Genomic DNA, 20,915 nt, shown 5'->3' on the forward strand with positions numbered 1-20,915 from the left:
TCGGGTTACAAACTCCACTAACCCTAACCCACGCTCCTAATCTAGACCAAAAATAGTGCACTAAAAATATCCACAACTAGAATTGAAGCTCTGGGGCTGGCTGGAGGCTGAAGGATGTGCAGGAGAGCAGCAGCAGCTGTACAACTTCTGCACATCAGCTGTTAGGCGGGGAGGCTGAGCAGCAGAAACAATCCCTACTGCACCGCCAATCTCTTCTGGGCTTCCTCTGCCCTCACTGACGTCCACAAGGACTCTCCAGCTTTCTCCAGCCATTTCCGGCTTCAAATTGAATTACTTACTTTTTTTCCCTTTATCAAATTATCCTCTAATGGTGTTGTTTCATTTGCTGGTCACCTGAATGATATAGTGATAGAGACTGATTTTCTCAGCTGACTTAGAATTTACTTCCTGCAGCCAATATCTGTATTGCAAGTACGGTAAATTGAAAAGGGTTGCTTTTATTTTGGAATGGTATCTGAAAACAGGGCATGCCGAGATAATGTATTTTATGGAGAATCAAGGGGAGATAAACATTGGTTTCTTTGAAACAAAAATGTAGATATGTGGGTTGTTTTTTTGCATTTTAGAACTTAGTTCAAGATGGAATGCAACCATTTAGGGTTCCTGTCCTTTATTGTGAATGGTTGTATTTAATAATTTAATAATGAATAAGTGATAAAATAATTCTGCATGATTTTTCATGGACCATTGACCAACCAGTACTGATCATCTCACAGACTCTCCAGAAATGGATAACTGGAAGGCTTGGATTTACATTCTTTTTTCCCCCATCAGTCAATTAAATATGTAATTACTTCAAATAATTATGGGGGGAAGCTTTCAAGGGAGGAAGACAATTCATTTAAACGACAGAAAATGCGTTTTCATTATGAAGTAATTATGAACAACGTTATGAAGCGCTACTGAGGGAACTCAAAGCACTGGCATTTTAAAAGACCTAATAGCCCTGATATGTTGGGGAGGGGTGAGTTAATAGCAAGAAAAAACAGATTTGGGAAGCGTTTTTTAACAGTTGTGTGTCATTTTCCACCCTTGTTCTAACTGTGAGACATAGAGAACCTGATCTTTCTGGCAAGGAGAACCATTTGGGAATCCCATTTATGCCACCTGAAAGCTTTTGTGAGTTGTAAATAAGATAGCTAAGGGGGGGGGGAATTATAGAAAATAATTCATTTTTTCCATCAGCAAACCCGCTAGTTCCTAGTAACCCTTCTGTCTCTAGAAATGCAAGCAGATTACAAATAATTATTCTATAAGGAGTTGATTCCTAGATAAAATACACTATTCTATGTAGTTTGTCTGTAATAGACAGACTTTTCACAGAGTTAGCCTATTAAGACCATCGGACAGAATACCCTATGCTTGTGGGACTGGTGTCACAAAGAGTCTTCATGTAACAACTAATAAATATTTGTGGCTGAACTGTTAGGTATAAATATATTGCTGAAGACGTCCAACTCTTTAAAAAAAGCCCCACATAAATTTTAAAAAATGGACCCCCCCAAAAAAAAAACCTTGAGTGTGTTCTCGTGAGGATAAAAAGGCTAGTGTTAGTAATTAACAAGGAGAGTGAAGTGGAGTCAAATTAGCCATAATAGAGCCCATAGTGACTGTTAAAGTTACCTCTCATTATCAAAAAGCTCATTAGGAAATGAAGAGGTGGAAATCCCACTGGGTTATTCTCTCGGTGAGGCCAGTATCAGAGATGATTTTTCGGGTTTCTTTTGAAATGCAGAACTGTTAGGTCCCCATATTGTAGATGAAGTTAATCTTCAGCCTTTGAAACGTGAAGGGTTGACACCTGCATGTTGTACTATCTCAAGAGCTTTCCGTCAACTCAAAATCTGTGAAACTGCAGATGGTTTCCAGATACACCCGATATGAGTACCCTGCCAACATTTTAAGTATTATTTTAACCTTTTGATTATTTAATGAAACAGATGTAGTGTTGTTATCACATGTATATAACCACAGTGCCATATTAGCAATTCCTCGGATGAGAAGCTAATTCATTTCCCGTGGAATTGCAACCATTTGATAGGTGGCCCTCTCTTTCAAATAATGCAGAAAGAAAACCTTGAATTGCTTCCGTCTTCTATACCACATGATTCTTCTGTATATACTGACTTCATCCCTAGTACCTAAAATGCCATCATTTCTAAAATAGCTTCAGAAGACTGTTTGTGCTTACTGCATGTATGTATATTTACCTAATGGGTTAAGAGGCCAATATATCAATGAAAGTTTGTCGGGCTCAATTTGCTCAATTTGAAGGATTGTGATGGTTTTATAAGATATACACTGAAATTAGATGAAATAATTTGGAAGGTATGCCCTTGACTTCAGTAAAAAGCCATATTTTTACTGTACTTAAGATCTACCACTATGTAGAAACTCAAGTTTGAATGAAGGTCAAGCATTAAAATGCTTATCTTCAGCGTTACCATGTTTAATGAGTGGAGGTGGAATTTGCATAATATGTTGCCATATATTCATCCTTCCCACTGGACCATATGGAGTGATGCTAAACCTCACACTCTGATGCACATCTGTCTACTTAGTGTTAAATCCATGTCGGCATATCATCATCTGTAAGAAATCTGCATACATTTAGATGGAAATCCCAGTGAGTGTTAATATTGCTATTCCTATGCAAATCTACCGTATTTTGCGCCCCATAGGATGCTCCGGCCCATAGGACACACCTAGTTTTTTGGGGGGGAAATAAAGGGGGGGGGAATTATTTCCCCCCCAGGTGTGGGGCTGGAAGAACCAGGTCGGGGAACAGTGGGAAGGCACGCTCTGCCTCCCCGCTGTCCCCCGAGCTTGTGGGGCTGGCGATGGGGAGAAGTGCACTGATCCCAGGACTGCAGGCAGCTCTGCGCCGCCATCGGGAGCGGGGCGGGACTTCGCCCCTGGCTCCCAATGGCCGCGCAGAGCTGCGCTGATCCTGGGACTGCAGGCAGCTCTGCGCAACCCTCGGAGCTGGTCTCCCGAGGGTTGCGCAGAACTTCCTGAAGCCTGAAGAGCGAGAGGAGTCGGTGCGCACTGACCCCTCTCGCTCTCCAGGCTTCAGCGAAAGCCTGCATTCGCCCCATAGGATGCACCCACATTTCCCCTTCATTTTTGGAGGGGGAAAAGTGCGTCCTATAGGGCGAAAAATACGGTATATAAATAGGCCTGTAAATCCTTTTGATAATTCAGTCCACTTCTGTTTGATATGCTTATGGTGGGCAGCTTCCACATTCCATACCAAAAGAAATGGTATCATTTTGCTATTTGTGACACTGACTGGTGATTTGATCTTTAGGGACCACTTTAGCTGCTGTGATGGAATGAGGCAGGAAATATTTGGTTCAAATCTCTGGTGAGCCATGAATAGACGGGGCAACCTCTCTTTACTAACTTCTGGGTAGTTATAAGGATTGCTGAGTAATGAAGTACCATGGTACCTTGGTTGTCAAATGGCTTGGCTCCCAAACAAATTGGCTCTTGAATGCCGCAAACCTGGAAGTGAGTGTTCCGCTTTGTGAATGTTTTTTGGAAGCTGAACATCTGACGTGGCTTCCGCGGCTTCCGATTGAGTGCAGGAAGCTCCTGCAGCCAATTGGAAGCTGTGCCCTGGTTTTCAAATGGTTCTGAGAGTTGAGAAGTGAGGTTACAGGGAACCAGGCAGAGGGCCTTCTCAGTAGTGGCGCCCGCCCTGTGGAACGCCCTCCCATCAGATGTCAAGGAGATAAACAACTATCTGACTTTTAGAAGGCATCTGAAGTCAGTCCTGTTTAGGGAAGTTTTTAAAGTGTTATCATGTTTTAATACAGTGGTACCTCAGGTTAAGTATTTAATTCGTTCCGGAGGTCCGTTCTTAACCTGAAACTGTTCTTAACCTGAAGCACCACTTTAGCTAATGGGGCCTCTTGCTGCCACCGTGCCGCCGGAGCACGATTTCTGTTCTCATCCTGAAGCAAAGTTCTTAACCTGAAGCAGTGTTTCTGGGTTAGCAGAGTCTGTAACCTGAAGCATATGTAACCTGAAGCGTATGTAACCCAAGGTACCACTGTATTCTGTTGGGAGCCGCCCAGAGATTCTGGGGAAACCCAGCCTGATGGGCGGGGTACAAATTTATTATTATTATTATTATTATTATTATTATTATTATTATTATTATTATTAAGCACACAGTGCCGAAGCTTCCTTTTCGGAACATAAAACTGTGAGATGAAAGTGTGGGTTGTTGTTTTCTAACATGCTACAGGGAAGAATGTGTGTTGGCAAGTCTTCCTTCCGAGCGGCCATACAGACAGGCTCCCTTCTCAGCTTGACCTTTTTGTGGGGCTTTAAAAAAAGGTAAAGGGACTCCTGACCATTAGGTCCAGTCATGACTGACTCTGGGGTTGCAGTGCTCATCTCGCTTTATTGGCCGAGGGAGCCGGCGTACAGCTTCCGGGTCATGTGGCCAGCATGACTAAGCCGCTTCTGGCGAACCAGAGCAGTGCACGGAAACGCCATTAGGGTTCCCCAAAATTGGAACATAAATAAGCCCATGGAAATGTATCCTCAGGCTGATGCAGATTCGTACCAATATGCTCATAAGGAGCCATAGCATGGCACAGAGATCAGCAAACTTTTTCAGCAGGGGGCCAGTCCACTGTCCATCAGACCTTGTGGGGAGCCGGACTATATTTTGAAGGGAAAATAATGAACCAATTCCTATGTCCCACAAATAACCCAGAGATGCATTTTAAATAAAAGCACACATTCTACTCATGTAAAAACACCAGGCAGGCCCCACAAATAACCCAGAGATGCATTTTAAATAAAAGGGCACATTCTACTCATGTAAAAACATGCTGATTCCTGGACCGTCTGTGGGATTTAGAAGGCGATTGGGCCGGATTCGGCCCCCGGGCCTTAGTTTGCCTACCCATGGCATAGCACAACGAGCTGCAAAAAAACCGCAAGAGCTAATGGAGGGGGAGCAAGGGTGCATGTACATTATGCAGTCTGAGCTGTGTTCCCTTCAGGTCTCGGATCAAGGTCCATAGAAGCTGCGGAGCTGAGAATAGTGGGGAGAGATCAAGGTGAGGTTGGGAATGAGAGGTTGCAGAGGGAAAGGTGTGGAGCACAGCAGCGTAGTGGGGAGAAACCATGGACAGTTGCTGGCATTTAAAAGACATGCTATAAGAACAACAGTCCATGGTGTCTAGAGAGCAGGTGTACTGGGTCTAATGTGGGTGCTTTGGGAGATGGGTTTTTTTTTCTTCCTGATGGCTTTAATGAACCTAAGTGCAAAAATATGTTTATGGTGGCTGAAGCTTGGCTTTGCTGCTTTGCCTTTTTTTTTAACCGTGTTTCTTTCCGAGATGTTATTCAATAACAAACACTGTTAATGTGAAGGAAACACAAGGGGAATGAGTTGCTCAGGCTTCGCCTGCAGCCCAATATCCATATCAAGTTGGCAGGTGAGAGCAACCTACTCGGACCCTGAGATCATCTTCTGAGGCTCTCCTTCGAGAGGTCCGGAAGGTGGCAACACGAGAACGGGTCTTCTCTGCAGTGGCTCCCTGTCTGTGGAATCCTCTCCCCAAGGAAGTTCGCCTGGCACCTTCATTATACGCCTTTAGGCGCCAGGCAAAAACATTCCTTTTTAACTAGGCCTTTGGTTAAATACTATGGGAAACAGCCCTACTAGAAAAATTAACCAATAAACTGAAATTAACACGGGGACAAACAGAAGAAGACGCCTTTGCCCCGGTATGGCTCCCCTTTATCACAGCCCAACAAGACAATGACAATAATCCACCAACAGCATACAAATCAATAAGGCTAACCTGATCCAAAACACCCACCCACCCCACTCACACACAAAAACAAAGATCACCACAGCCAATCACAAACAAACACCCACACCCTAGGCCAACCCCAACCTCTCTCACCACCAAAGAAGCACAAACGAACAGCACGAGCAACACTGACACCAACTCCTACATACATTAAGCAAAATAGAAACATCACCCCCCAACACCCCCAACACCCCTCTTCCCCCCCTCCACCCCTTCCCTCTGCCAAACGTCTCAACAAATGAAACTGATTTGTAAAAATGTTACATGGGAAAAATCCGAGAGACATTACACATGCTTCTGTAAAACAAGAAAATCTTTAATAAAAAACACACACACCCAAAACTAGGTCTTTGGTTGACCTAATCAACATCCCCATACCCTTTTAAAATGTGGCTCTTTGGGGGGGGGATATTATTGGGTTATTGCTTTTATTTTTGTTTTATATACTGTGATCTTTTTTTGTGAACTGCCCTGAGACCTCTGGGTATAGGTCAGTATATAAATTCAAATAATATTAATATTAATAACAGCAGCAACAACTTGCAGCTCCACATCGGAAAATGCACTTGGGGCGCAATCCTATGCACACTCACTAGAGGTGCCATTGAGTTCAGTGGGGCATGCATTCAAATCAGTCTGCACAGGATCACGGCCTCAACGGGGCAGTTGGCAAATTAGGAAGTGCTTCAGTTCATTTTTTAACATATGAATTGTAAATGGCGTTAGCTTGTGCCAGACCTCCTGGTCCCAAATGTGTTCACCTCCAAGCCGGCGAATCAAAAGTATGCGCAAGCAAGGTCTTTCTGGATCGAATCCTGTGTGAACACGGGGGGAGAAGGGAAGGGAGGGAAGTTCACTGCATAAGTGGAAATACAGTCATACCTTGGGTTAAATATGCTTCAGGTTGAGCGTTTTCAGGTTGCGTTCCGTGGTGACCCAGAAGTAACGGAACAGGATACTTCTGGGTTTCACTGCTTGAGCAAGCACAGGCGCTCATAATGATGTCACGTGCATGCACAGAAGCGGCGAATTGTGACCCGCGCAGGCACGGGTTGTGTTCTGCTCAGGATGCGAACGGGGCTCCGGAACAGATCCTGTTTGCATCCAGAGGTACCACTGTACTTGTGGGGGTGGGACAAACCTTTATCTCCATTGCTAGTCCCCCGGGGATAGCCTAAAACTACTGTTATTTAGGCTCTGGTAACCTCAAGTTTAGATTACTGCAACACGTTATACGTAGGGCTGCCTCTGAAGATGGTTCGGAAACCTCAGCTAGTGAAGAATTCAGCAGCCAGGTTGCTCACCGAGGCAAGACAGTTTGAGCATATTACACTGATGTTTCGACTGCACTGGCTACCAGTTAGTTTCTGGGCCCGATTCAAAATGCTGGTTTTGTCCTATAAGGCTTTAAGGATCTCCTCTCTCCATATGAACCTACCTGGACCCTCAGATCATCTTCTGGGGTGCTCCTTCTTGCACCTCCTCCAAAAGAGGTCCAGAGGGTGGCATCATGAGAATGGGCCTTTTCTGCAGTGACTCCCTGTTTGTGGAATGCTCTCCCCAGGGAAGTCCGCCTGGTGCCTTCATTATACACCTTTAGGAGCCAGGCGAAGATGTTCCTCTTTAACCAGGCCTTTGGCTGATTGATTGACATCCAGTGCCCTTTTAAAATGTGTTGGGGACGTGGAGATTACTGGGTTGATTTTGTTTTGTATTTTCGTATTGTGTTTTTATGTTGTCAACGTCCCTGAGACCTGCAGTATACTAATAATTGTAGGTGATGATAACAACAACAATATCTAGTTAATTTTAAAAGCATTAATAAATCAGTATTTATGACTTGCTGTGCACGTTTTTATTGAAGAATATCAATAACTATGGCAGTAAACACCACAAAACGTAACATTAGATGCTGTTATGGTACCCTCACAGCACAAGTATTTATAATTAAGACATTTAAGTAACCTCTGGCGGAATTCCGTCAGCACATAGTGTCATCTTTAAATCCAGTCGTAACCAAAGCTAGGGAAATAATTGCAACCTATTTTTTTTTTGTCTGTTTGTTTTTCAAGCACTTTTGTGCAATGGAAAGTTTCACAAGCACTTGCAGGAGATTTTTGTTCCCTTGGTCGTCCGCTACATTGATCTCATGGAGTCCTCCATTGCCCAGTCCCTTCACAGAGGCCTTGAACAAGAATCATGGCAGCCTGTCAAGTAAGTGTTTCTGGAAGGCCCTATGCCAAATTTGGTCCCCATTTGGTTTGCACCTACTCCTCCAGCTTTCCTCTTTACAATCTATTTTTATTGTGCTCCTACGTTGTCTATTTCTCTGCAGGACCATCACCAACAGTCTTCCCAATGTAGCTCTTCCAAAAGTTCCAAGTTTGCCTCTTAATCTTCCACAGATACCTAGTTTTTCAACACCAACCTGGATGGCTTCTTTATATGATTCCACGTGTGTATTCTTGACTGATCTTTAAACGTTGAGTGTGTGTGTCAGCTCTGCACGGCCTTACTGATGTCATGTACAGCTGTCTTTGGACTGCATGGTGTTTTGTGATCATTTGGTTGGAAATTGCAGCTTTTTGGTTGAAAGCCAAGCATGGAATGTCATTGGGTTGTGCTTTTTGGTGTGTAAAATCTCAGTAGGATGTAGCTTAAAATTAACTAGGCAGAGGTTTGTTGTGGTACATTTAGCAGTCATCACCCTTAATTACATAATTGCTGCTATTTAGTTAATAAGCAGTGTGGATACACTTTAAATTATTGTACTTCAGTATGGTGGGGTTGTTGCTTTTTTTTTTAATGTCAATAGCTCTTCGTGTTTTGGCATGTTATTACTAATCCACTGCATGTGCTAAAAGATTTTTGAAAATAGCAGCAACAGCAATTGGTTTGCGTTATTTTTCTCTGGCTTTTCTGGATTCCCTTGTAATAGGACACTGCCAAAATTAACCGAGTTCAAATCTCACTTAATTAGCTACTGGCTGTCGGAGATTACGTCCCTGTTGTTGTTTTTTAAAACAGATTCAGAGGAGCTTTTGTAGTTTAAATGAAGAACTTCTCAATTAAGCATTACAGTGGTACCTCGGGTTAAGTACTTAATTCATTCCAGAGGTCTGTTCCAAACCTGAAACTGTTCTTATCCTGAGGTACCACTTTAGCTAATGGGGCTTCCCGCTGCCGACGCACTGCCAGAACACAATTTCTGTTCTCATCCTGAAGCAAAGTTCTTAACCCGAGGTACTATTTCTGGGTTAGCGGAGTCTGTAACCTGAAGCATCTGAAACCTGACGTACCACTGTATAGCAGAGAGAGGATTTTTTTTCGGGGGGGGGGGTAGGTGGAAGGCTCTCCATGACATATATTCAGCAAACAAATGGTTATTTTTAGGAATGCTTTCATACCTAGTACAGTGGTGCCTCGCAAGACGAAAATAATTCGTTCCGCAAGTCTTTTCGTCTTGCGATGTTTTTCGTCTTGCGAAGCACGGTCCGTCGCAACTGCGCCTCTTCAAGTGGCTTTAAGAAACTGCGCCTCTTCAAGCGGCTTCCTGCCTCTACAGTGGTACCTCTGGTTACATATGCTTCAGGTTACAGACTCCGCTAACCCAGAAATAGTACCTTGGGTTAAGAACTTTGCTTCAGGATGAGAACAGAAATCGTGCTCCGGTGGAGCGGTGGCAGTGGGAGGCCCCATTAGCAAAAGTGGTGCTTCAGGTTAAGAACAGTTTCAGGTTAAGAACGGACCTCCAGAACAAATTAAGTACTTAACCCGAGGTACCACTGTATTATTATCTCTATTTCGATGTTCGGAGGTGATTGGTCTGTTTAGGGAAGTTTTTAATGTTTAATGCTGTATTGTGTTTTTAATATTCGATTGAGAGCCGCCCAGAGTGGCTGGGGAAACTCAGCCAGATGGGCGGGGTATGAATAACAAATGTGTAACCAAAATAGCACTAAACAGGAGTGCTCCACACCGAAGCTGTCCAGATGGATTCTAGAATGCAAGTGGTGAGAAACTTTTCTTGAGGAATACCGGGCGCTCAGTAGAGTGCATGATCTTCTACAGGTAGATTTTCCATTGAGGCTTTTTTGGTGTGCTTCTGCGCCAGTCGATTCTTAGAACCACCAGTAGGTCACTGTGACCACACTGCCTCTATGCCCTTCTGTGTGCCACTGCTCAAACAGTACCGGGGGCATCCAGGGCACTGCGGAGACCTATTTCAGGAGATCAGTTTAAGTTTTTGAGGCCTATTGTCAGGAGCCGGAGACAAGAGTAGGTCAGCAATAAAAATAAGCACAGTGCCCATGTGGTTAACTTTGAAAAAACCAAAACATTGCAGGCCTAGTGATCCCAACAGCCCTTCCCAATGAAGCAGTTGCCCCAATGAAGCAGTTGTGAGGTCTGGAAGTCCCTGCCTTCCCCCAGCTGCCTCAGTCCCCTCCTCGCCAGGGGAGCGTTTTTGTGCACAACCAATCTCTTACCTGGCCTTTTCAGTTCTCTGCGTGTTCTAGGAGACCAAGGGGGAGATTGTTCCAACTCTACTTCCCAGTTGCTAATACCCCTTTGAAGGGCAAGTTGCTCAAGATGGTGGTGGTGCAGGTACTCTTGGAGGAAACTGAATATCAAGACCCATTTCATTCTGGGTTTAGATGTGGTTTTGGAATGGAATAATAATAATAATAATAATAATAATAATAATAATAATTTATTATTTATACCCCGCCCATCTGGCTGGGCCTCCCCAGCCACTCTGGGCGGCTTCCATAAAAACCAAAAATACAATAAAATATCACACGTTAAAAACTTCCCTGAACAGGGCTGCCTTAAGATGTCTCCTGAATGTCAGGTAGTTGTTTATCGCCTTGACATCTGCTGGAAGGGTGTTCCACAGGGCGGGCGCCACTACCGAGAAGGCCCTCTGCCTGGTTCCCTGTAGCTTTGCTTCTCGCAATGAGGGAACCGCCAGAAGGCCCTCGGCGCTGGACCTCAGCGTCCGGGCAGAATGATGGGGGTGGAGACGCTCCTTCAGGTATACTGGACCGAGGCCGTTTAGGGCTTTAAAGGTCAGCACCAACACTTTGAATTGTGCTCGGAAACGTACTGGGAGCCAATGCAGGTCTTTCAAGACCGGTGTTATATGGTCTCGGCGGCCGCTCCCAGTCACCAGTCTAGCTGCCGCATTCTGGATTAGTTGTAGTTTCCGAGTCACCTTCAAAGGTAGCCCCACGTAGAGTGCATTGCAGTAGTCCAAGCGGGAGATAACCAGAGCATGCACCACTCTCGCGAGACAGTCCGCAGGCAGATAGGGTCTCAGCCTACGTACCAGATGGAGCTGGTAAACAGCTGCCCTGGACACAGATTTGACCTGTGCCTCCATGGACAGCTGTGAGTCCAAAATGACTCCCAGGCTGCGCACCTGGTCCTTCAGGGGCACAGTTACCCCATTCAGGACCAGGGAATCCTCCACACCTGCCCGCCTTCTGTCCCCCAAGAACAGTACTTCTGTCTTGTCAGGATTCAACCTCAATCTGTTAGCCGCCATCCATCCTCCAACCGCCTCCAGACACTCACACAGGACCTTCACCGCCTTCACTGGTTCTGATTTAAAAGAGAGGTAGAGCTGGGTATCATCCGCATACTGATGAACACCCAGCCCAAACCTCCTGATGATCTCTCCCAGCGGCCGCATGTAGATGTTGAAAAGCATGGGGGAGAGGACAGAACCCTGAGGCACCCCACAAGTGAGAGCCCAGGGGTCTGAACACTCATCCCCCACCACCACTTTCTGAACACGGCCCAGGAGGAAGGAGCGGAACCACTGTATAACAGTGCCCCCAGCTCCCAGCCCCTCAAGACGGTCCAGAAGGATGCTATGGTCGATGGTATCGAACGCCGCTGAGAGATCCAGCAGAACTAGGAAACAGCTCTCACCTTTGTCCTTAGCCCGCCGGAGATCATCAACCAGTGCGACCAAGGCAGTTTCAGTCCCATGATGAGGCCTGAATCCCGACTGGAAGGGATCCAAATGGTCCGCTTCTTCCAGGCGTGCCTGGAGTTGTTCGGCAACCGCTCGCTCAATCACCTTGCCCAGGAATGGAAGATTTGAGACTGGGCGATAGTTGGCCATCGTGGCCGCATCTAGAGATGGTTTTTTAAGAAGCGGTTTAATAACCGCCTCTTTCAGCGGGTCTGGGAAGGCCCCCTCACGGAGGGAAGCATTCACCACCCCACGAAGCCCATCGCCCAGCCCTTCCCGGCTTGCTTTTATTAGCCAGGATGGGCAAGGATCCAGGAGACAGGTGGTTGGTTTCACTCGTCCAAGCAGCCTGTCCACATCCTCGGAGGCAACAGATTGGAATTGATCCCACTCAACTTGACCAGACAGAACTCTTGCACTCTCCCGCCCCGGCCCTGCTCCCACGGTGGAGTCTACTTCTTCCCGAATCTGAGCGGTTTTATCTGCAAAAAACTTTGCAAAATCATTGCAGGAGAACATGTGGCCCGTACTGGGCCCCGATGTTGCAGGTGGTTCCGCTAAATTGTGAACCACCTGAAAAAGTCTCCTGCTGCTGTTTTCTGCAGATGCAATAGAGGCGGTGAAGAAATTCTTCTTCGCCGTCGCTATCGCCACTTGGTAGGCTCGACGTTGAGCTCTAACCTGTGTCCGGTCAGATTCGGAATGAGTTCTCCGCCACCGGCGCTCTAGCCGTCTCAACGATTGTTTCATTGCCCTCAGATCCGTGGAAAACCACGGGGCTGTCCGGGCTCCATGCAATCGGAGAGGGCGCTTCGGAGCCAAACAGTCAATAGCCCCGGTTAACTCCACATTCCAGCGGGCCACCAGGGAATCAGCTGAAAGGCCATCAACATGGGATAAAGCATCCCCTACCACTCTCTGGAAACCATTTGGATCCATTAAGTGGCGGGGGCGGACCATCCGAATTGGTCCCACCTCCCTGCAGAGGGGATGGGTCGCAGAGAAGTCCAGTTGCACCAGGAAGTGATCTGACCATGGCACTTCTTTCGTTTCGCTTTTACTTAGTGTCAGATCACCAACATCCATAGAGGTAAACACCAGGTCCAAGGCATGTCCACGGCTATGGGTTGGGCCAGACTTATTCAGGGACAGCCCCATGGAGGCCATGCTTTCCACGAAGTCCCGAGCGGCCCCTTGTAAGGTCGTGTTGGCATGGATGTTAAAATCCCCTAGGACGACCAAGCTAGGTGTCTCCAGGAGAACATCCGCCACGACCTGAAGCAGCTCGGGCAGGGAATCCTTGGCGCAGCGGGGAGGTCGGTACACCAAAAGGAATCCTGTACTGCCCCTATTGCCCAACTTCCAGAACATGCACTCAGAAAACTGGGTCTTCCCAATAGGACGCCTGGTGCAAACTAATGACTTCCTAAAAATCACTGCAACCCCCCCTCCCCGCCCACATGACCTGGGTTGCTGTGCGTAAGAGAAACCTGGTGGACAAGCAGCGGCAAGAACAGGCCCATCTGCTTCATCCAACCAAGTCTCTGTTACACATGCCAGGTCAAATCCTCCATCCATGATCAAGTCATGGATGGCAGTGGTCTTCTGAATCATTGACCTGGCATTGCACAGCAGCACCTTCAGGCTATGTGGGTATCCCTTGCTGATTCTAGTATCCGTCCGGACAGGACCAGACCCGGAGGCAGGGATAGTCCTCAGACAACGACTAAACCTGCCTCCTCTGTAATGACATGGTCTGGTCTTAGCGTAACTCCTCCTCCTACCCGTGATCACTGAGATCGGTTGTCCCAGTGCATCCCCCCCTGTGGAACATGCCCCAGCCATTTTGTGGGCTGGGGCCCACTCCCCGGCAGCCCTGACCCCTCCCCCTAAAAACAAAATAACACCTTAAACAAACAAACAAAACCAATACAACAATACAAACAAAAAATATAAAAATTACAAAAACATCAAAATAAAAAAATAATAATTCCCCAAGCCCAACCAAACATCAATCCCACCCCCACCCCCCACATACAAAAAATCCAGAAAAAAAATTTTATAAAACATTTTAAAACCGGCCTTAGTCATCCTAACAGAGGACCTTCTCCAGAAGAAGGACAGGGGAAGTGTCTGTCGGGACTGGGGGATGAAAAGCTAATCCCTAGAACTAAAGATATTAGGCATGCATGCAATTTTACATTTTCCAAATAATCTTCTTTTCCGTTGCTTAAAAATAAATTAAAATGAGTACCGCCCACCCAACCTCATTTACCGTATTTTCCCGTCTATAAGACACCCCCATGTATAAGACACACACACACACATTTTGGGGACTCAGTTTTAAGAAAATGAGGAGAGATGGCCCCAAGTTGTTGAGCCTCTCTCCCCATGCAGCTGCGGGCAGGAAACACTCCCTAGATCGTTTCCCGCGTGCGGTGACACCGGAGGAGCTTGCGCTCCTGTCAATTGGATGGCTGGTGGGAACGCAACCTCCCCCAGTATTTCCGCATGTGGGAAACGACTCAGGGAGTGTCTGCCACGCGCAGCGGCATGTGGGAAGTTGCGCTCCTGCCAACGAACTGGCTGGCAGTGCGCAGCTTCTCCCCACGCAGCTGTGGGCAGGAAACACCCCTCACATTGCTCACTGCTCGCTACAGCATTGGGGGAAGCCACGCTCCCGCCAACTAACTGGCTGGCACTGCGCCGCTTCTCTCCCCCCCCCCATGCCACTATCCGTGTATTGGACAACCCCAGCTTCTTTTTTCTTTCTTTTATTATTTATATCCCGCCCATCTGGCTGGGTTTCCCCAGCCACTCTGGGCGGCTTCCAACTGAATATTAAAAACAATACAGTGTCAGACATTAAAAACTTCCCTAAACAGGGCTGCCTTCAGTTGTCTTTTAAAAGTAAAATAGTTGTTTATTGCCTTGACATCTGGTGGGAGGGCGCTCCACAGGGCAGGCGCCACTACTGAGAAGGCTCTCTGCCTGGTTCCCTGTAACCTCATTTCTCACAGCGAGGAAACTGCCAGAAGGCCCTTGGCACTGGACCTCAGTGTCTGGCCTGAACGATGGGGGTTGAGAACACTATGAATTGTGCTCGGAAACAGACATGACTTCTAAGTCAAAAAACCTTGTCCAATACATGGGAAAATACGGTATCTAAATAGCCTGGGTGACATCTGGAATTGGGATCCTTTGGGCAAGGTGCTTTCAGCGCCTCCCCCCAAGCTGCTATTGGCAGTGCCCATTCTCTTGCCTCTCCCTCTGGACCCAGGCCGTACCACCTCCCAGAGAGTGGAGGCAAGACATGCAGAGGCCGCAGAGATTTCTCTATGTGCTTCTCACTGCTAGGGCACTTGATTGCTTGTTCAGAGAGCTCAGGTGAATTGTCAGCAGCAGGAAAGAGAAGGCGCAGCAGAGCCAAGAGGCTCTGGGGATTAGCAACAGGCCGCTACTGGGATGTGGGCTCCAGCAAAGTGCTTGACAATGCCAATGCTTGACACTGGTGCTGGGATTATGCAGAGAGCGTTGTCACTCGTTGACAGGGAGAATTGGCAACTGTGGCTTATCGAGACGAAGACAAACTGTGGCTTGTCTGTGAAGCTCAAAAATATGAATGACAGAAACTGCCTCATACGGAGGAATCAGAACATTGGTCTGTCATCTCTGGCTAGTAAAAGCTTTTTCTTAGACCTGTTTCCACTCATCCCTGATCCAGAGTTGCCAGGGATCTTTGGCATGCAACAAGTGTGTTTTACCACTGGGCTGTAATAACAAAATGGATTCTTAAAAAAAATCTTGGAGAATTGAAAAGTTACTGCTTGCACAGAATATCAGCTGATCTCTATTGGTCTTCGGGTTTACTGCTTGTATGTTTTAAACCTTGCAGTGTCTTCCTATTCTAAAAATTAAATTGCGAACCTTTTATAGAGGTACAGATTGCTCAACACAATTTACTGTACATTTTAGCTTACAATCATTCATACACATGCACACACATGGGGTGCCAGCTTGAATAAAATATTGGGGGGCAGGTAAGCCCCACCCCACATAATTGATCACATGACATGGTGCACACACACCATATTAATGGTAATGTCTACCAACTTTTGGGGGGGGCTCAGATATTTTATTGGGGGGCAAAGGGCCATCGGCCCCTAGGAGTTGGCTCCTATATATACACACATATATAAATTTAAAAAATGTCCAGTAGCACCTTAGGTAAAGGTAAAGGGACCCCTGACCATTAGGTCCAGTCGTGACCGACTCTGGGGTTGCAGCGCTCATCTCACTTTATTGGCCAAGGGAGCCGGCATACAGCTTCTGGGTCATGTGGCCAGCATGACTAAGCCGCTTCTGACAAACCAGAGCAGCGCACGGAAACGCCGTTTACCTTCCCGCCGGAGCGGTACCTATTTATATACTTGCACTTTGACGTGCTTTCAAACTGCTAGGTTGGCAGGAGCTGGGACCGAGCAACAGGAGCTCACCCCGTCGCGGGGATTCAAACTGCCGACCTTCTGATCAGCAAGTCCTAGGCTCTGTGGTTTAACCTTAGAGACCTACTAAGTTCTGGCTATAAGCTTTCATGTGCATGCACACTTCTTCAGATACCACACGAAAGCTCATACCCAGAACAATCTTAGTTGGTCTCTAAGGTGCTACTGGATGATTTTTTTATTTCTTTTGACTGCGTCAGACCACCACGGCTACCTACCTGAATCTAGAAACACATGCATATATATACATATACACCTAGGAGTAAGTCCCACTGAACTCAGAGGAGATTACTTCTGAGTAGACATGCATAGGGTTGCACTATTCATCTAGCTGTACTCAGCTATGGTGAACTAAATATAGTTTGCCAAATATACTTATACCTATTAAAAGTAGTATCTCTGATTCCTCCAGAATCAAATTTTACATGTTTTATTTAATGTGCTTTATTTGTAATAGAAGTATGGGTTGTTTGCATACGGTGTAGCTTGTCAGCTGGCCTTTCCATTCACACAAAATGGATACCCTCCCCCTTTGTATGGTTAGAAACAGGGAGTGTGTGTTCTCATCTCTCATTGCGCAGCCCCAAGAACATAATTACTTTGTTTTCACTTGTTTTTGCTGGTCCGTCTCTTTAATGGCACATTTGGGGCATTGTGGATTAAGGTGGAGGAGGTATTAAGAGAGCAAAACGCTTTGCGTAGCATTCACTCTTCTGCTTGATTGGTCCCTCGAGAGGCCAACACAGAGGATCGCTTGGCTAGACATGAAAAGCACACTGAATTATGTTTGGCTGTGAGGTTTGTTTTTGAATTTTCAGGAACATGAGCGGGTCCTGTAAGGGCTAGCTAACATTCCTACGGGATACATGTCAGAGGAAAACTCAACAGGTCACCACTTGGGAGTGTGAACTAAAATTGCGGTGTCCGCAGTGTGGTAGGAGCAGCACCCTTGTTCATAAGCATAAGAAAGATCAATATTCCTACAGCCAGGGAGAGAAGCGTAATTCTCTCCTTAGTTATACACAGTTGTGATTTCTCTTATTTCTTTATTAAAGTGATCTGCCCTCCACCCATTATTTCAAAGAAATGCCAGGACAATGAAACAAGCAGGACAGCAATAAAAGCTGTGTCAGTAAAGCAGCAGCAGCAATAAAGTTTCTGCGTCATTTATGCAGTAGCCAGAGATACTAGGAGTTAGCTGGGAGAAGCTTGGGTGAAGAGGTACGTTTTCAGTTGCCGGCAGAAACACACAACTGAAGATCAAAAGAGACTACGAGGCTCTCGGCAGGAAATTGAAGCAACTAAATGCACAAATTGTCATCTCATCTGTCCTCCCAGTTGAACGACGTGGCCCAGGGAGAGAGGGGAAAATAGTGGAAGTGAACAGCTGGCTTCGCAAATGGTGTAAACAGGAACGGTTTGGATTCTTAGATCACGGACTGCAGTTTCTTGAAGATGGACTTCTGGCAAGTGATGGGCTGCACCTCACAACGGTTGGGAGAAATGTTTTTGCCAAAAATCTCAGAAACCTCATCAGGAGGGCTTTAAACTGACTAATGTGGGGGAGGGAGACAGTGCTCCTGAAGGTAGGAGTCTATCAATTAATGAAGATGATCATCCAAATGTCATAGACCAAATGGAACAAACAGCACGCGGACCTAGTGGTGGGAGGAAAAAATCCTTAAATAAGAGACACGGGGGAATGATTAATGGACTTCAATGTCTGTACACTAATGCGCAAAGCATGGGAAATAAACAAGATGAGCTTGAGCTCTTGGTACAGCAAACTAAATATGACATAATAGGCATCACTGAAACCTGGTGGGATAAGTCCCACGATTGGAATGTAATAATGGGGGGATACAATCTATTTCAGAGAAACAGACCAGACAAGAAAGGAGGAGGAGTGGCGTTATATGTCAGGGATGTGTATACCTGTGAAGAGATCCAAGATTTAGATCCTCAAAGCTAAAGTGAGAGCATTTGGGTCAAAATTAAGGGAGAGAAGAATAACAGAGACCTCATTGTGGGAGTTTACTATAGATCCCCAAGCCAAACGGAGGACATAGATTATGCCTTCCTGGAACAGATGGCCAAGCATGCAAAAGGAAGGGAGATAGTAGTAATGGGGGACTTCAATTACCCGGATATTTGTTGGACGTCAAACTCAGCCAAGAGCATAAGGTCAAACAGATTCCTCACTGGCCTTGCAGACAACTTCATTGTCCAGAAAGTGGGAGAAGCAACAAGAGGAACAGCCATTTTAGATCTGGTCCTAACCAATGTTGATGACCTGGTTAGTGGGGTAGAAGTGGAAGGATCATTAGGCGCGAGTGATCATGCTCTTCTGAAGTTTACTATACAGCGGAAAGGAGCAGCCAAGCATACTAGGACTCAATTTCTTGACTTTAAGAAAGCCGACTTCATAAAACTTAGGGAAGTGCTGGGTGAGATCCCATGGACAACAATACTAAAAGGAAAGGGAGTTCATGATGGCTGGGAGTTTGTTAAGAGGGAGATACTAAAAGCACAACGTCAGGCAATACCAATGAGATGGAAACATGGAAGGTGCCTAAAGAAGCCAGGGTGGCTATCTAAAGAACTTTTAACTGAATTAAGATTAAAAAAGGATGTGTACAAAAAATGGAAAAGGGGGGAAACCACCAAAGAGGAATTCAAACAAATAGCCAGCACGTGTAGACACAAAGTCAGAAAAGCTAAAGCACAGAATGAACTCAGGCTTGCTAGAGAGGTTAAAAGCAACAAAAAAGTCTTTTATGGGTATGTTCGTAGCAAAAGGAAGAACAAAGAAACAATGGGGTCACTCAGAGGAGAAGATGGTGAAATGCAAACAGGGGACACAGAAAGGGCTGAACTACTCAATGCCTTCTTTGCCTCAGTCTTCTCCGATAAAGAAAACAATGCCTGACCTGAAGAATTTGGAGCAAATGATTCAGCAAAGGAAACACAGCCCAGAATAACTAAGGAGATAGTACAAGAATATTTGGCTAGTTTAGATGTATTCAAGTCTCCAGGGCCAGATGAACTGCATCCAAGAGTATTAAAAGAACTGGCAGATGTGATCTCAGAACCACTGGCAGTCATCTTTGAGAATTCCTGGAGAACAGGCGAAGTCCCGGCAGACTGGAGGAGGGCAAATGTTGTCCCTATTTTCAAAAAGGGGAAAAGAGAGGACCCAAATAATTACCGCCCAGTCAGTCTGACATCAATACCAGGGAAGATTCTGGAGCAGATCATTAAGCAAACAGTCTGTGAGCACCTAGAAAGGAATGCTGTGATCACCAATAGTCAGCATGGATTTCTGAAAAATAAGTCATGTCAGACTAACCTGATCTCGTTTTTTGACAGAATTACAAGCCTGGTAGATGAAGGGAACGCAGTGGATGTAGCCTACCTTGATTTCAGCAAGGCATTTGACAAGGTGCCCCATGATATTCTTGTAAAGAAGCTGGTAAAATGCGGTCTTGACTATGCTACCACTCAGTGGATTTGTAACTGGCTGACTGACCGAACCCAAAGGGTGCTCATCAATGGTTCCTCTTCATCCTGGAGAAGAGTGACTAGTGGGGTGCCACAGGGTTCTGTCTTGGGCCCGGTCTTATTCAACATCTTTATCAACGACTTGGATGATGGACTCAAGGGCATCCTGATCAAATTTGCAGATGACACCAAACTGGGAGGGGTGGCTAACACCCCAGAGGACAGGATCACACTTCAAAACGACCTTGACAGATTAGAGAACTGGGCAAAAATAAACAAGATGAATTTTCACAGGGAGAAATGTAAAGTATTGCACTTGGGCAAAAAAAATGAGAGGCACAAATACAAGATGGGGGACACCTGTCTTGAGAGCAGTACATGTGAAAAGGATCTAGGAGTCTTGGTTGACCACAAACTTGACATGAGCCAACAGTGTGACGTGGCAGCTAAAAAAGCCAATGCAATTCTGGGCTGCATCAATAGGAGTATAGCATCTAGATCAAGGGAAGTAATAGTGCCACTGTATTCTGCTCTGGTCAGACCACACCTGGAGTACTGTGTCCAGTTCTGGGCACCACAATTCAAGAAGGACACTGACAAACTGGAACGTGTCCAGAGGAGGGCAACCAAAATGGTCAAAGGCCTGGAAACGATGCCTTATGAGGAACGGCTAAGGGAGCTGGGCATGTTTAGCCTGGAGAAGAGGAGGTTAAGGGGTGATATGATAGCCATGTTCAAATATATAAAAGGATGTCACATAGAGGAGGGAGAAAGGTTGTTTTCTGCTGCTCCAGAGAAGCGGACACGGAGCAATGGATCCAAACTACAAGAAAGAAGATTCCACCTAAACATTAGGAAGAACTTCCTGACAGTAAGAGCTGTTCGACAGTGGAATTTGCTGCCAAGGAGTGTGGTGGAGTCTCCTACTTTGGAGGTCTTTAAGCAGAGGCTTGACAACCATATGTCAGGAGTGCTCTGATGGTGTTTCCTGCTTGGCAGGGGGTTGGACTCGATGGCCCTTGTGGTCTCTTCCAACTCTATGATTCTATGATTCTATGATGC

The 20,915-nt window shown here is 46.0% G+C and overlaps 1 protein-coding gene across 13 annotated transcripts in view; it reads left to right on the plus strand.

Annotated features, from left to right (window-relative positions):
* CADPS2 (calcium dependent secretion activator 2) overlaps positions 1-20,915 on the plus strand; it is a 367,142-nt gene that overhangs the window by 289,035 nt on the left and 57,192 nt on the right. For 7 of the 13 annotated variants that reach the window (XM_082239470.1, XM_082239476.1, XM_082239475.1 and 4 more), the window contains 2 exons: positions 7,937-8,078; positions 8,200-8,319. In XM_082239470.1, coding sequence (XP_082095596.1) covers positions 7,937-8,078; positions 8,200-8,319 — 262 coding nt within the window. The remainder of the gene's footprint in view (positions 1-7,936; positions 8,079-8,199; positions 8,320-20,915) is intronic. The other 6 variants (XM_082239480.1, XM_082239481.1, XM_082239471.1 and 3 more) reach the window with 1 other exon arrangement.

Source organism: Podarcis vaucheri (assembly GCF_965113315.1).
Source record: "Podarcis vaucheri genome assembly, chromosome: 10".
NCBI lineage: Eukaryota > Metazoa > Chordata > Lepidosauria > Squamata > Lacertidae > Podarcis > Podarcis vaucheri.